Source organism: Rhynchophorus ferrugineus, unplaced genomic scaffold (assembly GCF_030347505.1).
Source record: "Rhynchophorus ferrugineus isolate W39M unplaced genomic scaffold, kcgeb_rfMv2 rfM2, whole genome shotgun sequence".
Taxonomy (NCBI): Eukaryota; Metazoa; Arthropoda; class Insecta; order Coleoptera; family Curculionidae; genus Rhynchophorus; species Rhynchophorus ferrugineus.
In genome coordinates, this window is record NW_027472581.1 from 82,722,270 (window position 1) to 82,739,339 (window position 17,070).

Sequence of the window (17,070 nt, forward strand, 5' to 3'; positions counted from 1 at the left end):
CAATAGCCGTATAAATGGTTCATTTATACTTGAAGTAGTAGATTCTTTATCGGCTGTGCCTCAAGGAAATAAACAGTGTTTACATTTACATAGGGTAAGAGGGAATATAGGAAAACGCGTAGGCGTCATTGAATTTTTCCCCATACTACCATTGTTGCCGATTTTCTTATACTGTAAATTGTTTCTACCTAAATATGTAAATCATTTATTCGAACTAGTTTGATTCTAAATATAATAACTCATTGATGTTCTTCGGAACGACAATACCGATATTATATTCAGTGCAGATGGACAACGTGATTCCTCAATGACTGGCGTCATTGACGCAAAATACTATTCGAACGGTGTCGTTGCAAACAGATCGGACGTTTGTCGACGTTTTCTGTTACTTTTGTGGGTTACGCGAGGAGTTGAACGAACTGTTGTTGTGTAACACATTCCGACCGTCGAGACACGCCGGCAAGTGTTGAAAAAAAGAGCATTTTTTCCCCTCAGCTGCCGCTGCTTCTTCTTCGCGGCTAGATTCGGCCCACGGATCCGCGTCGGTCGACTTTCTATCCACCACAGCCGAAATACCGTTCCTGGCCATCTGAGGTCGTTGCTCAGCTGTCGTATCGATAATCGAAGTGATTCCGTTTCGAAACACCATTTTCTTGAAATACCGAACGTCCTTCCATTCGATAGGTTCAAATAATAAAACAAAAAATGCATAATTAATATGAATATCAATAAAATATTATCGAATTCGTTGCATATATATACATAAATCAACATCTTATTACGTATAAACTATTTATCAAAGGAAGTTCAGCAACATTTTTAATTACTCCATTAAAAAGCTAATAAAATAGTAGTATTAATATTAAGCAATTTCGCTATATATATATATATATATAGCTATATATATATATATATATATATATATATATATATATATATATATATATATATATATATATATAGAGCTATATAGCTATATATATATATATATATATATATATATATATATATATATATATTATCTGTTATCAACTAGTATTATATATAACTGAGCATTTATTACAATTTGTTATCATTAATATTACTGAAATCATAAGTATGTTTAAATAATAATTGCGATCAATTTCGAGAACATTTTGTAGACTTTAATTTATATTATCATTCATTAATATACTATGTTTTTAATGGTATAGATGAAAGTATTCTCAATTTTCAATTAATTTGGAAATAGCATAATCAGAAAATTTCATTGAGGAACTATATTTTCACATTATAAATATCATTCAATGAATCGCAAGTATGATATGGTCATTTTAAAATTACTCTTGTAAGATTTAGAATTCTGTTCATAAATTCAAAAATTATTCAGTTAAATTTAGCCCAGAAGGTACCTCTTAAACCTCTTTACCTGAAGTGTTTTTATGAAGTCTGCATATAGCCTGATGTCCAAATTTGTGCTATGGGAATTGAGGGTGTACGGTGGCTGTATACGTTGTCATATTTTGACTCGGTGTACTGTATTATTTCAATGAAAGTTGAAATTTTAACGTATTATTATGAAAGTTATTAACGTTCGAAAGTGGCGCTATTTCTATGTCAAGCCTGCGACTTATAATTCTTGTTAATTAATAATTATTATTATTATACATTATAGAAAATCTAATGTCCATCCTAATCTAATAAAGTAATACGCACATATAGTCTATCTAATAAAACAGCATCAAATTTGTGACCTCAGCACGTCGCACTGTTGTCGCATCAAATTGGACTAATTATTATCACTAACTATCCTTTTGAAGATTTTTTTGCATATTTGACAACAAGGTCAACCAGTACCAATATAAATAGAATTTTATAAATGGTTACGGTTACATGCTCTTGTTTCGGTCTCTTTTTAACTAGAGTAAAATGAGAAAAATAATTCCGATTCTAGTTTAAAACTACTTTAGTACTGCGAACAGTACCTTTATTTGACGTCATCTATGACGTGCATTGGTTGTTTTATTAGGACTGTACAAATATATCTTATTATATAATTTATATTAAATGAATCTTATTTATCTATATTTTTGGTTGAAGACTAATACTTCTACTAGTTTCTTTTCTTGTGTCCCCTTCACATGTTTCTTCGTACGTGATCAATTGTTACTTTTCTTCGGTCTTTTATAACCAGACACCCTCAGCTGACAAAGTCGACTAGAAGTGACAAAAAGATATATTTCAAAGAATAATAACTGAAGAACCAAAAAAAAGGAATTGAATAAAAGGTAGTGATTTTGATAAACTGTAGATGATTTGAAGCACTGTGGCGCTAAATTACTATTATAATAATACATTTCACAATATTTTCAACAAAACGAATAATAGTCTGTGCAATTAAAATTAATTCTAAAAAATGAAAATGCCCTTCTGCCGTAGATTATCATTGAGAAATATTTTTCATTAACATAATAATTTTTAGAAATGTTTTACCATGTTTTTATGTATCGCGTACGCTCTGTGATACTCTCATCAAAAAGATATCTGGTTATGGCCAAGGTCTACCAGCGATTATAAGCCCTCCAATTATCTACGAATTAATATTCGGCCGGATGACAGTTTTGATATGGGTCATCAGGAAACAGGTGCCGACCACAGGCAGCTGTTGAGACCTCTCGTGAATGGCCGGCACCTGATTCTGGACTTATACACAAACACACACACACACACACACAAAATAAATATTGATCGATGACCGAAAGCTAAAAATACGTATGGTCTAATGCGACGATCGGGGTGGAGAGAGAAAGGGGGGAAGCCCGCCAGCCCGGCAATAACAGTTCATTACACGATGAATAAAACCAAGCGGCGCGGGCTGACCTTTAGAAAAATGTCTGGCTTCGACCCGATTCGAAAGGTTGGCGCACTCATGAGACCTAAATTAGAACGGGCCGTCTCTGTAAATCATTCGTTCGTGACATATACGTAGGTTAAAACAGCGACTATGTGACAACACCAACTCGCAAAAAAAACAACTCTATATCATTAAAAATATTGTTCCACATTGGTGCGATCATGCGGTTTTTTTGGATAATGTTTTTGGGTCAATTTTAACGCCACCGTGATTTTGATTGAACTGCCAACGTTCCTGTCAGAGTCGTGATTCAAATATGTTGATATTCAGAAGAAGGACAAAAAATATGAACGCCTGACATATACACGGTATTTATTTATTTGTTAATAAAGTGTTGAGCTACTATCTGCTTTTAAAAACAGCTGCAAATAGTTTCCAACGCAATTTAATTTATAATTAAGATTATACTAAGCATATCTAATAAATATGGTAAATATCAAAAAAAAAACTATATTGCAGATCCCCTCTATATTATTAACACTTTTATGCTGTAGTACTAGGATTGTGAGAATTTTTTTCAAATTCAAAACTGTTGTGCATTGCTGTTTCTAAAATGTTTTCCATATTTCCCTATCTTGTGTTATTCCATTTTTTACAAGCATATCGGTTTTTTCGCCATTTTTGTTTGGTCTTTTCAACTGTGTTTCACAGTCATCTTCATAACCAATACCTAGCCGGCTTTAATTAATGTCGGCACTAGTCGAATTTTGAAAAATCATCCTCTAAAGCTTACTTTGTCAAGTTTGTGGATCCAAAAACTTCCTGCTTTTATTTCTTTTAATCTGGGAGATGATGCCATCTTAATTAATCTATTTCCTCAGAGCCCTGACGTTAACCAGGCGAGAAGAAAGAGTTTTTGGCTTAACCAAAAAAGTTCAAATTGGATTTTTACTGACTGAGCATATCATATATTCCTTTTATTTGTACAGTTTTAGTGCATATAAATTTATAGCATCTCAGTACGTAATCTCAATCTTCTTTTCTTTTTTAAACTAATTTCTTTAAAGCTTCACTGAAAATCTAATCTATAAGTTCACCTTACTCACTCCTGTGAAAATTGAAGAAAGTATGAAAAATTCGTCAGGTTGGGATTCTACTATACTTCTACTATTCTTTCTCCTGACACATACATATACATTCAAGAACACCTAAAATTACAGCCGTTTTTTGGTTTTTTCGTGGAGCTTGTTTTTATTTATTTATTTATTTAAGCGTCAGCCTCTTGGGCTATTTAGGGTGAATTACAATACATTATATGCACATTAACAGCTTACAATACTACACAGTAGATTATAAACAGTAGAATATATACAATAAAATGTTTCAATTACACAATAATAAATGTATGTTACAAGTGTTGAAGTAAGTCTATGGTCTTTACATAGTCAATCAGCAGATTCAGTTGCTCAGGTTGGACCAATTCAATTGGTTCCAATGTTGTTGGTATCTCAAGTTGTCTCCTCAAATCATCATATTTTTGGCCTAACGCCTGACGCTAAGTTGAATCTGACACAAAACACATAAGGGCAGGCGCTGTCCCTTCAACAAATATTCATGTGTCAGTCTACAGTGCCCCATTCGCAGTCGCGCGAGGACGCTTGACTTGTATCTACTGATGTTATTATGGTCTATAGATTGATAAAAAGTCTTCCATAGTTTATTGTTTTTTATGAGAAGGTCCCATTCTAATTGAGTCAGTTGCCTATTTAGGCCCTTCATATAGACTTCGGCATCTTTTTTGCTGAACAGTTCGTTTAACTTGATCGATTCCTCTTCCCTACTTGCCAGATGGTCGGCTCTTTCATTTCCAGATATTCCTTTATGAAAGGGGACCCAGAGGGTGGACTGTCCTTGCCGATCTTAAATTCTCTAGGGAACTCGTAGAATCCGATAGTATGGACTCGCTAATCCGTGATTCTTCCAAGGCAGATAGGGCCATATATATAGTCAGCAGGAGCTTGTTTTTATTCTGTTTTAAACCCATTATTATCTTTATTTATATTTTCTTTAACTTGCGTGGATAGTGGAATAATCATAAATATAAATATATGCTGATTTAATTGTGTTCAGATCGTGTTGTGAAATCAATTTACTTTGAACAGTTCAATACAAGTCAACAAAACAAATTAGCTATACACTGATGTATTGATTGTAAATATAATTGATCCATGACAGACAGAGAGAAATCTGAACAAAATACACAAAAATGACTATATATATTGAAACAAGAATGGATTAAGTTATGTAAGAGAAGGAAATAACAGAGACGGCAAGAACAATATATGTGACGCATAGAAAAAATAGGGAATAAATTATTTTAGAAATGTTCGATGAATCAATTTTCAGCAAATAAGATTTTCATCAAGAGACACGTAACTGCCGACTTTCATATCTCTGTTTATGCAGTTTCTACTTCATTAATATGATTTGTTTTAAAATAGGAAAGCGAATCAGATGGTGTTACATGATTCACCTACCTAGGATTACCTAATCTTTTTCAGTTTTTTTCTGAATCATTCGGGATGTGGTCCGGATACTAAAACCGACCTTTTGTTAATATGGCTAGATTTTTTTCTGGTTTCTTATCGTTTTTTTTTTCATCCGGTATTCTTCAGTAATTCTCGTACAATCGCTATTCGCAGTTGATGATCTATAGAAAATCATTTTTTCAGCGACACATCAAAACACATTAATTCAGTTATTTCCAGTCATATTAGGTAAAATTTAACTTTAAGCGCCGTTCGGTAGTCATTATTGCAAAAACTTGCGATCCAGACTTTTTGTACCTATAGCTGGCTTAATAGACAGAGTGACCAAGGGAACAGGGAGCTCCTCCTACTAGTGCTGTAGTTGCGGGTTGGAATCCCACCCGGCATTGTTCCCGGAGTATTCTGGATCACTAGTCTCTACTTCTCGACTAACACTGTTTTAGTGTTTAACATAAGTTTTTACAATATGTATGTAACAGGTCAATTGAAAAGTCCTCGACCTACCATAGTAAAATACATTTTTTTGGCAAAATTAGTTTTTTCATTCAACATAATTCCCTTCAAGTGTGATACACTGATTATAGCGACCCTCCAACTTTTGGATACCATTTTTGTAGTACGATTTGACCTTTTTGTGCTTTATAAACAAGGCCTCAGTTTCGGCGATCACCTCTTTATTCGACGAAAATTTCTTTCTAAGTTGGTCACTCGCTAGTCAGTAGGCTTAACGCCAAGGACCAAGGTTAGGAGCTCACGTTAAGCGATCCAGTCCATGTAAACTCTAATTGATACAAAAAGACTCTAAAATATAACTAAATAAATAATCAAGATAAAAGTAAGAAAAGGAAGTTGTTTTGTCGATGATATTCAGTTGTAAATACTTCGCAAAACAGTCACTGAGGTCTAGCCAGTTACAGTCGAAATATGGGTTGAAAGAGCAGTCAAGAGCTCATGCGATGGATGCAACGCCCGATGGGGAAACAAGACGTGTATGTATGTGTTTTGTGCACGTGAATTACACAACAAAGTGACGTCACCAGCGAGACGACTACGGCGACGAACCAGACAATCCACGGTCGCAGTTTTCCTGCTAGTCACTGCACGGTTGCCGCCCGCTGCACGAGTCCCCCCCTCCCTTCGTGATCTGCCCGGCGTTTCTCCGTACTCGCGTCGGCCGGCGCCCCCCTCCGTCGTGGACATTTTTTCGCAAAGACGTCGACCAACATGGCGGCGGCCGTAGCGCCGAGCGGAACGCGAGCGCAGGAGAGGTCATGGCGGTCACGTGACCCGGTTTAGTCGATCGCGTGACGTAACAGGCCGCTGCAGGCGGCCTTCGTGCCGGGTCGGAGACGATCGTGCGCGTTCGCTCGCTCTCCGTTTGCCCGAGATACCGACGACTGACGTTGGCTTTGGCGGGTTTTTTTTGCCTCCGCTCGGCCCCCTCCTGCCCGTTCCGCGCCTCGGTCTAATACGGTCGACGGAAATGGCGTCACGCCGCGCGCGACGTTGTCGGTTCCCTCGGGCTTGCGAGAGATTGAATCGGAAATGCGGCGGTTTCACGGATGGTCATTTTTCCAGTAATTAAGTCGGTAATTGGGACGGGAACATTTAGGAATCTTCGGAGCGGTATCGTGCTTTTGCGATTAATTATGTCTACATTCTGTCATGCCACATCTTCATTAGAGGACCGCTGTGTAACATGCTATAGTGTTGTTGTTAGCAAAGATGGCGTTAAAAAACCCACATATAGTTTCTCATTAAATCTATTAAAACAATATTTATATAAATATATGACGTATAAAATATGACTAAGTCAAAACGTTGCAATGTTGCCGCATCAACTCTGGTTTTAGTTCGGTTTGGCTTTGACATACAACAAAATTCTAATCTAAATAAAATATTGAACAAAAATGTTATCAAATATAATTTAATTTATCATTATAGTACATCTAAAAACTACGGTTAATTATACAGCCATAATAGTTTATAGGTTAGAGTTATGATCTTTTATCACTATTGCTTTCAAGAATTTTGCATACGTCTGACAACCGGACGACTTTGACAGGTTCATTCGTTTACGTGTTCGAACTAATCAGACAGCATTGTGTGTCTTTTTAACTAGAATAAAATGAGAAGGAAAATATTGTCTGATCCTAAAATGAATTTAGAAATTGCGGCAGGCAATACATTAAACATCTTGATGACCCATATACAAATAAACTTTGAATAGACTATATATTGTATATAAACGTAAATAAGTTAATACGACAGCAGCACAAATGCTCCATATATAATTGTATATATACCAGGTAAAAACAATTCTAAGCTAGTCGCATACACATACTTAATGTAACTAATTTGGGCTTTTTGACTTGATTAATGCATTTTTGAAATAGAGCTGGAAATTTCCGAGTGGTCAAGGCGACAGGACGGTTCTCCTACTGTTGCGATAGTCGCGGGTTCGAATCCTGTTGGGGCATGGATGTACTTTATGTTTATGATTGTAATTGAAAATGTCTTTATAGGCAACCGTGGAAAATCCGACAAGCCCGTGTTCAACATCTGGGATTATATTTCTGGGTATTTTGTAGACCGTTATTCCACGATGTAAAATTCGACATGCCTCGTAGGTCGCTACAAGTCAAACGCCTCGAAAATGTAGTCTCAGACAATTCTCTGGTTTTGCTTATTAAGTTAATCCTCCATATTACCATTAACGTTATTTATATTATTTTACTATGTACGACACACTATTATATTTATGTTATAGCCTCGAATAACGTCTTGTCGTAAAATTAGATATTGCTGCGTGACCTAACCGCCTCAAACTCTGTTTTATGTCCGAGCTATTTTAAATTTATGATCAGAAATTGTCATCAGTTTTCGTTACTAATTCCTCCGTCTTTTACAGTACCAGTCTCCATCGCTTCTGCCAACGGCTCCGGTGGTTCTCCTCTGAACAGGACCGGTTCCCCGCCGGACGTGAACACATCGGCACCGGGTGCTCCCCCGGCTCAACCTCAGGGCGGATCCGGACAGAGCCCGATGGCAGCGCTTATGTCGGTGGCCGATAATCTGCCTCCGGGAAGTCCACGGTCAGCAGGTGGAAGTCCTCCGGGTACCGCGGCGCCTCGTAGCGCCAGCAGGGGTAGCCAGCATTCACCAAATTCTACAGGTCAGTATATAATGTTCACAAAGGAACAATGTTATGTCAGATCAAGATTCATTGCGAAATAAGTTAATTTCGATAGCATGCAACTCAGGATTACTAGATCACTATAAATAATCGTTTTTTAGAGTTACCCGCTAAATATAAGTAGTGGAGCGACTATATCTCTTCACTTGACACGTTTAAAGAATCTTCTATTGAACTTCTCAAAACTGAGTTTCCTTCCAATATTTCTTGAGTTTTTGTTTCACTCTTTACTAACTTTAAGTTAGGAAATTTATATCTAACAAAATTATCCGCAAAGTACTTAAAACTCCTTTAAAATTATCTACAGTTTATCTTTAATAAACTTTCCAGCTTTATTTAAAACTATTAGTGTATTTAACATTGATTTCAATAAAGATAGTTAACTATTACTTACATTTGCTTCATCAGATAAAATGCAACACTATGTTAGTACCGTAGCAAATACGTACCCCACAATATTAAATACAAGTCAAGAGGGAGATATAGGGGCTGTTGAACTAACAGTTTGATCTGATGTTATCTCCATAGTAGAGAAGACTTCTGTGTGATCCTGCGTAAGTAGACATATGTCTAAACAGTATGATCATAATCTATTGTAGAAACAGTTTTACTCCAACCACTGACTGTTAAAGATAATTCATATCGAATATTACAATTTGGTTCGAGATGCCATCTTTATTACTGCCCCAAATACATGTAGCCATGAAATACTTAAATTATTCTGTACTTTTTTGTTATCTTTTGTAAAGGTTTGAACAATATATCACCGAAGACCTTTCCTATCACCACTATTATGTGAGGATTCTTTAATCTTGACTTAATAAAAAGAATATATCTTGAAAGAGATAAATACACGCAGAATTCTATGTCTTCTATTCTAATATCATTATTCTATATTATGCATTATTATGTGTAATACTGATGGATATAAGATTCTCTCTATTTTGTTTCTATTTTTGATGCTATTAAACACTTGTAATACAAGATGCATTACATTAACTTAACATTAACTTTTCTTTTGAAGTATTCTTCTACTACTACTACAGCAATTTGTTTGCTATTTTTCATATGTAAGAGGTACCAAACATCACAGCAGACATCACCAATCATAGTGATAAATTTATTAAACATATTAAGGTCATACAAAGTTTCATGAGTAGTCAGGTATATAAACTGTCATACTTTCATAAAGGCAATATTAATAACTCACGTTTTATGATAACAATCAGTGGAAGATGTTGACCACTTAACTTCTAAAATGTCCCCAATATTTTTCCCAAAGATAAAATGATCTATTTCTTTGCAACCATGATTTGATACTGTCGGTGTCAAGCACTATAGCCTTGCTATTAAAAATTAAACTACCAGATGGCGTGCTATATACTATATGATATAAATAAAACGCAATAGGTTAGATAACAAATTACTTTGTAATATTTGGGTAAATAAAATGCACAAATGATAGATAACTGTAACAAAGACTCACAAAAATATTGATTTATAATAAGAATATACTATAAGTTCTAAGATCAAATTGCCTTCTATTATTTGGGTAAATAAAGCGCACAAATGGTAATTTTAAAGTTTATTTAGATAAATTTTTACAAACTTATAAGCACATGCAACTGCAATACTTCATCAAGATATCAAGTTCTGAGAATGAATTATATATGCTATGATATATGCTTCTTTTGCTTTACAACATTTGGATTCATACACCATCGGCATGTCAATATTGTTCTAAATGTTTCATACTTCTATTTCCAGTTGGCACATACTAAGCTGTAAAGACTTGATAAAATCATATTAACCATTCAAATATGTATCAGTTGCCCTTAACCTGGTGAAGTATAGTACATCGAACTACTATATATATTTGATATTGACTTTTTGGAATCTAACCATTGATAGAATTTGATTAACACTTGTTGAAGGCTTGAATTTAATATTTTTGTTCGTATTTTGAGAATATATGGTCATTCAGTAGGAAACAGCAGTGAATGTTCTGTAAAGGCCCATTTTCTTCAGTCTAGTTGACATTCGAATCTTCTAATCTAACTTCATGCACGCTTGTACAACTAAGTCTATCACATTACATTAAATATAATTTTCTATATTATTTGGTAATTGAAAAAAGAACAACGTTATTAGATACTCATATACCCAATAAACAAAAAATTAGGTCTAATCTCAAATGTTATCAACAGTTTTATTTACCTGTGAACAAATTACCGATGATTAAACTACACCTGATTCGCACCTTGAAGATTTAACCACATTTTAATGTGAAAATACACAACTTGTTTTTATCTATCGAGTTTTTACCGATGTCTAAACACATTAGGGACTCTCACACCATTGATACACATTAGAATGTCTAACTATAACACAAAAGTTTTCAAATAATGTATAAATAAGACCTAAACAACTACACCAGGCGCAGATTTGGAGTGTTTTAAACGTCAATTTTTCCTTGAAATTAATTTTTTGCATAAATAACTTTTATTCCGGGTAAATTAAACACGTAGAATTGTCATAAAGTAGTTTTCCAAAAATAGTCATCTAGCCTGTCGTAAAAAGTAGCTTTTAAAATACGAAAACCGACGTTATTTCCCGGACAACCGAATCGTGCCTTCGATCGCCGCGACAGGTTCTGACGGTAGACGTAATTTAATTTAATATTCTGAGCCGAATACGCGCCTAATCCTAAGGGGAACCAACGCGCCATAAATAATGCAATAGGTGCCGTTTGTCCGTGCCCGGCGTCCGAAATCGACTCCGCTACGACGAAGACGACGACGACGACGTTACTTTTGCTTTCGAACGAAAAGAAGTGACGGTCAGGTCTCGCCTAGCTGTACCCGACATTCCTGCGTTCGTTGACTAACCGTTGTTCGACGCCCAAAGAACTACCGTTAAAAATCTATGCGAAGAACCGCCGCCTGCCTACATCGAATCTATTTAACGGTTCGGTATTGTTGATGGTCGTCTATGACTTCAAGGATTTTTCGATATGTCCATCCCGACCGTAGGACCACGTTGGAAACAGGCTTTACTACAGTAACCGTGAGAAGTATCTTCATACGGATGATTTAATTCAAAATAGTAAAAATAAGGCATGGAATATTATTAGACCATCATTTTAAGAAGTTCGGATTATTCAAAATCGTTACTCTGTAACTGTTACTGCTACCTCTATACTCTGTTACTTCTGTAAAACCATATACAATCAAACGTTTCATTCGTCAAATTAACGTTTGAAACGCAAATAAACTATTTATTTACTTCAAAATGTTAAGGGATGAAGATGTGACCTGTTGAACGGCGATACAAAATGACAGTGAGGATTTTTATCTATTAGAAAACAGAGCAAACCCCTCTTGATGTTTATTCTAAATAAATACATGACGACGAGTCCTGAAATATCAGTGGCGTAACAGTCGAAAAACCTGCTTCTTCGTAAAAAAAGCGATCACAAGGATGTATGTGGTCGTTGTCCTGTCTGGACAACTTACAGCTCTAATAAAATTATTTTTGAGTAGCGTCTGTACCTTCGTCCGCCAATTTGCCTTTGTTGATCTTCTGTCTGATCATATTTCTACCCAGATTTCCATAGTATACCTGTATGAAATGGTTTTACAGCAACTCCAGTCCTCATTTGGTGTTCTCACGCCGTATACTATGTTGCTGGCACCAGAAATCCACCGTCTAGGGATATTTTTCAAAGCTTGAATGTTTCCTAATTGGAAGAGTTTATGGCTACAGGTCTATGAATACTTTCAATCGACCTTTTGTGGCTTTAACAGTTTTCAGCTTAATACTTTGCCCGAACTCCATTTAACTACACCAAGGAATGCTTGGAATAACTGTAGAAGGATTGCTAAACCAACGTCAACCTACCTTTTTTTCTTCAAACATTGTTTTGACGCTTTTATTTATCTATTTAGCAACATTGTGACGTTCTGATAAATTTTGATGACAGTATTATATCAGAATGTACAGAACTTACGAGCCTCTTGCCCCTTTTATCAAAAAATAATATTTTTATTTCTAAAGAAAGAATTTTTTGAAATTTCTAAAATGTTTCCTTTCTTTCCAGCTGGATCAACAAGCAGCCGTCGTTCCAGCGGTTCCCGGCACGTCAGTTCCACCACGGTGACCTCGACCGAGGCCGGTGCGATGGCCAGCGGCAGCGAAGCCCTGGCCGGAGGTGGCGAGAATGTCGCCACAGCCACCACACCGGCCGCCACCGCCACCCTGAAGTGTACCCTGTGCCAGGAACGCCTGGAGGACACCCACTTCGTCCAATGTCCCAGCGTACCTCATCACAAGTTCTGCTTCCCGTGCAGCAGGGAGAGCATCAAGAGACAGGGAGCTGGTTCTGAGGTAGGTTTGATCTTAATAATCATTTTGATTAAATGTTCATTGTGCCTAAACTGTCGTAATTGATTGAATTAATATTGCTTCTTGAACACTATATCTAGATGATGCTTAATTTTTAAAAGTATTTTGAGAGTACTTGGTGTAATTGAATGGTGTGCTAAGCATGATGGCTCATTAGATAACCTCATGGAAACGAAAGGCATTTCTAACTTAGGTTATTTAATGAATTAAATTAAATTGCTACCTATACTACTGAATTCAGTCATAATATCCTGTAGATGGATATATCAGACTTTTTATATTTGTAGTCTTACTAATAGAAATGTTTTTATATAAATAATGGTGGCATTTCCAGTAATTCATCAAAATATCTTTGCTCATTCTTGAATTGCTTTCATTCATATTATCTTAGGCATCTCCTCTTACAATTTGGAAAGGCATTTCTATTTTTACTGATTTAATGTAATAAGCTAAATTGTTACTTATATTTTATATTAGTTCTACTGCATTGAGACATAATCTCATTCCTGTAACTAGGTATATCAAACTATTTATATTTTTAGTCTTGCTAGAAGAGTCTTTGTATAAATAATGGTGATTTTTCCTGTAGTTCATCAAAATGTCTTTGCTCATTCTTAAATTGCTTTCAGTCATATTATCTTAGGCTTCTCCTCTTACAATTTTATGGAAAGGCATTCCTATTTTTGGTGATTTAATGTAATAAGCTAAGTTATTACTTATAATTTATATTAGTTCTACTGCATTGAGACATAATCTCATTCCTGTAGCTAGATATATCAAACTATTCATATTTTTAGTCTTGCTAGAAAACACTCCACTTACAATTTTGTGGAAAGACCTTTCTTTTTTGGTTTAAAGTCTGTAGTCTCTCTCAACAACAATGTTTTCTTCTTTTTTTTCCTATTGTCTTAAACATTTGCTGGGCTGATAAAATGTATGTCCAGTAAATGTTTTATTTATTTGTATGAACTTGTTTTATGAATCTCATAGTTAGAATTGAATTTTTAATAGTGAAAATTATGATTAATTTTTGATGGTATGAATTAAGGTTGGAAATTACATTGTTAACTGGAGTAATGATTCTGAATATTTATTTACATATGTTGAATCATTCATGGTGGTGCATCGTACTGAATTTCCTCTATTCTTGTTGCAGGTGTATTGTCCAAGCGGTGAGAAATGTCCCCTGGCCAACTCGAACGTGCCGTGGGCGTTCATGCAAGGCGAGATAGCGACCATCCTCGGCGAGGAATACAAAGTGAAGAAGGAGCGGGAATCGTAAGGGGACAGTGCGAAGACGCGACGCGCGACTACAACCGACCCAAACACATTTGACGATGGCGGCGCACGTCCGCTCGTCAGTTAGCCATTTTTTTGGATTAACGGTTCAAAGAATCACATGGCGATTGCTCGACACATTTTTTGATGATGGCCGCACGGATCGGGAAGAACGGCAAAAAAGAAGAGCGATTTTTTTCTGTACAAACCGAAAAATAGAGGGAGACGGCTGTGGAATTTCCGATTTTGTTTTTTATTTTGTTCTTCTTGGGATGGCGTCCGAGCTAGGCGACGACGACAGCACGGGGAACGAAGGAGGTGGAAGTGCGGGGGGAACGCGACTTGTACATAGCAGGGAAAAAAACCGCAACGACAGATCGGGGAGAGATTTGTTGCTTTGGTGTGACGAGAATAGGTCGTCGAGTTTTTTTCTGATATTTAGGTTCCCCTTTGTGATGAACTCTTTCAGCAACCCTTACTTGTAAATATTGTTGTAGCTATATGCAGAAGAAAAAAAATGACAAACAGAAAATGTACAAAATGATGAATATTATTTTTAAGTTTGTTTTATTTTTTTTTAATTATCGTTACTATTATTAGTCTTTGTTGGTCTTCGCTTGAAAGAAGACTTAATTTTTTAGTTTAGTCTTATCTCGTTTATGAGGAGATAGGGCTTTGGAGTATTGTATATTAGTCGATTGTTACATTGACGGGCCCGCGCCCACTCTGTACAATCTATACAAAAAATTATACATGAGAATAAATATTGTTTACTTTCCTCCAAAATGGAGCACTCTTTGTTGGTTAAATTGTGAGAAACTAAATATTGGGATGGCGTGAACTAGTCATGGTTGAGAAATATTTTAAAAAGATAATAATTAAAACGAAAAGAGCAAAGTTTTTTCGTTAAGAACTTTGTCACATAGGAACTCAAACACTCGCTCATAATTTTTAAGAAAATACTAAAAAAAAAGAGACATATTTAAACATTGTTTAATACTTAATGTAAACGTATCGAAGGGGAGTTTGATGATCCGTCATAGGTACTGTTTTGGGGACTGTGCTGTAAACAGTCCCTAGGTTTTTGAGTATGAATATATACAAATCGAGGAATTTTCTCGATTTTCTTTTCTTGTATTTTTAACTCGAACTTTGGCGTTCGAACATTTTAGAGGAACAGCTGATGATTTATGTCCAAATACTCGTTAAGAATTTGCTTATAAATTAAATGCATTACATACATTTGATGATAATTTAATTAAGATGAATTGTTAATATTTGACTCCATATTATTTGTTACATTTTAAATAGCATCATTTACTACCTGTATTTCCATTAGTAACCATGTTTCCATGTCTTTATTGGAAGCATAATTCACTTGTAGTTTTATTGAATTTATTACTCAAAGTGCTTACAAATTTAACTTATTCATAATTCATGATCTAGTCATTTAATTTGAGTAAATATCTTCAGTCTGTGTCATTTTGATTAAGAATTTAATTTGTTCATCACAATATTAGTTGTAACTTTACGGACCTCAAAATGGTTATAATTCAAGTTTATACATAACTATGTGATCAATTTTTTACCTAATATTTATTAAGTGAAAAATATTCTCTTATTTATGCACTTTGAAGTACAATCATTCATTTTGATTCAGTATCTATACAAAGAATTATAATTTATTATGAAATATGGTAAATATCAAAATCTATAGTGTCTTAATGGACTTTAAATCTCTAATAAAATTACCAACTTTTAAAGAGAGTCAAATATCCAATGTCTTCTAATTGTAATGCAGTATTGTGTCAAAACCTCTCTTGTGACAACATTTACATAAAATCGCAGCTGTTGGAAAGCATTCAAATATAACTGAAACATTTTATTGTAAATATATTGTACATAGGATATATATCACTACTATACTTTGTCTCTAATGTTTTTTTAACCGATTTTTGAACGATCTTATTTATTACGAAACTTGTTTTGTAGATTTTTCAAACAATTTCGACCAGAAGAACCGCTGAGGATTTTGAAGTTTTTTTTGTTTTGAATTTGGAGAAAAACAAAAAGAGAGAACTAATTTGTGATACATGCACAGATTGATTAGTGTTGTACATTTATTTGTATTGACAATGTCAGATTGTATATTATTATCAACAGTTGTTTATTTGTATAACAACTAAAAAATATTGTATCTTTAATATATATTAATTGCGTAAGGCTTGTATCATACAATTTGCTCTTAGTAAGTGTCAAAAATAAAAATTATGTAACAAAAAGACGATGCGTTTGGTTTTTAAAAACCCTATCCTTTTTTCCTAAATCATTCAATTTAATTGAATATTTGATAACGAGTTTATATTAAAATATGTTTTTGGTTATTGGATCTAATTAATAAATGTATGTACATTAGTAATATATGAGACTTGACCCAGTTCAGAATGCCTCCTTGATAATTATACTGGGAGCATATCACACCAGTTCGGTTGAGAGCCTTCAATGTGAGGCAGAAATTCCATCAATTGGATCACGACGAGAGCTTCTCATGAACTATGCAAGCTCACTCAGATTTCATCCAGAGCTGAGTCAGTTCGACTACTTCTTCTCTAACAACCTAGACAACAACACTATAATAAGAAAACATATAGGCCCGTCATCAATATTTCGTGGGATTTGCAATGAACTGAAAACTACAATTGCTACAGTCAACAGGACTGCGGCAATACCACCCTGGCAGTACTCCAATATATCTATAGACCTATCCATGAAGGTACTAAACAAAGAATATATTAGCTTCTCCGTTGTAA

General features: G+C 35.0%; 2 protein-coding genes across 9 annotated transcripts in view; both read left to right on the forward strand.

The window, feature by feature from the left end:
* LOC143191492 (interferon regulatory factor 2-binding protein 2-B) overlaps positions 1-16,542 on the forward strand; it is a 34,260-nt gene extending 17,718 nt beyond the window's left edge. The window contains exons 3-5 of the mRNA XM_076396656.1: positions 8,294-8,557; positions 12,678-12,964; positions 14,139-16,542. Of these exons, the coding sequence (XP_076252771.1) occupies positions 8,294-8,557; positions 12,678-12,964; positions 14,139-14,264 (677 nt within the window). The 3' untranslated portion in view covers positions 14,265-16,542. The remainder of the gene's footprint in view (positions 1-8,293; positions 8,558-12,677; positions 12,965-14,138) is intronic.
* Positions 1-17,070, forward strand: part of LOC143191481 (uncharacterized) — a 119,923-nt gene that overhangs the window by 94,531 nt on the left and 8,322 nt on the right. The gene's annotated exons all lie outside the window — the stretch shown is intronic.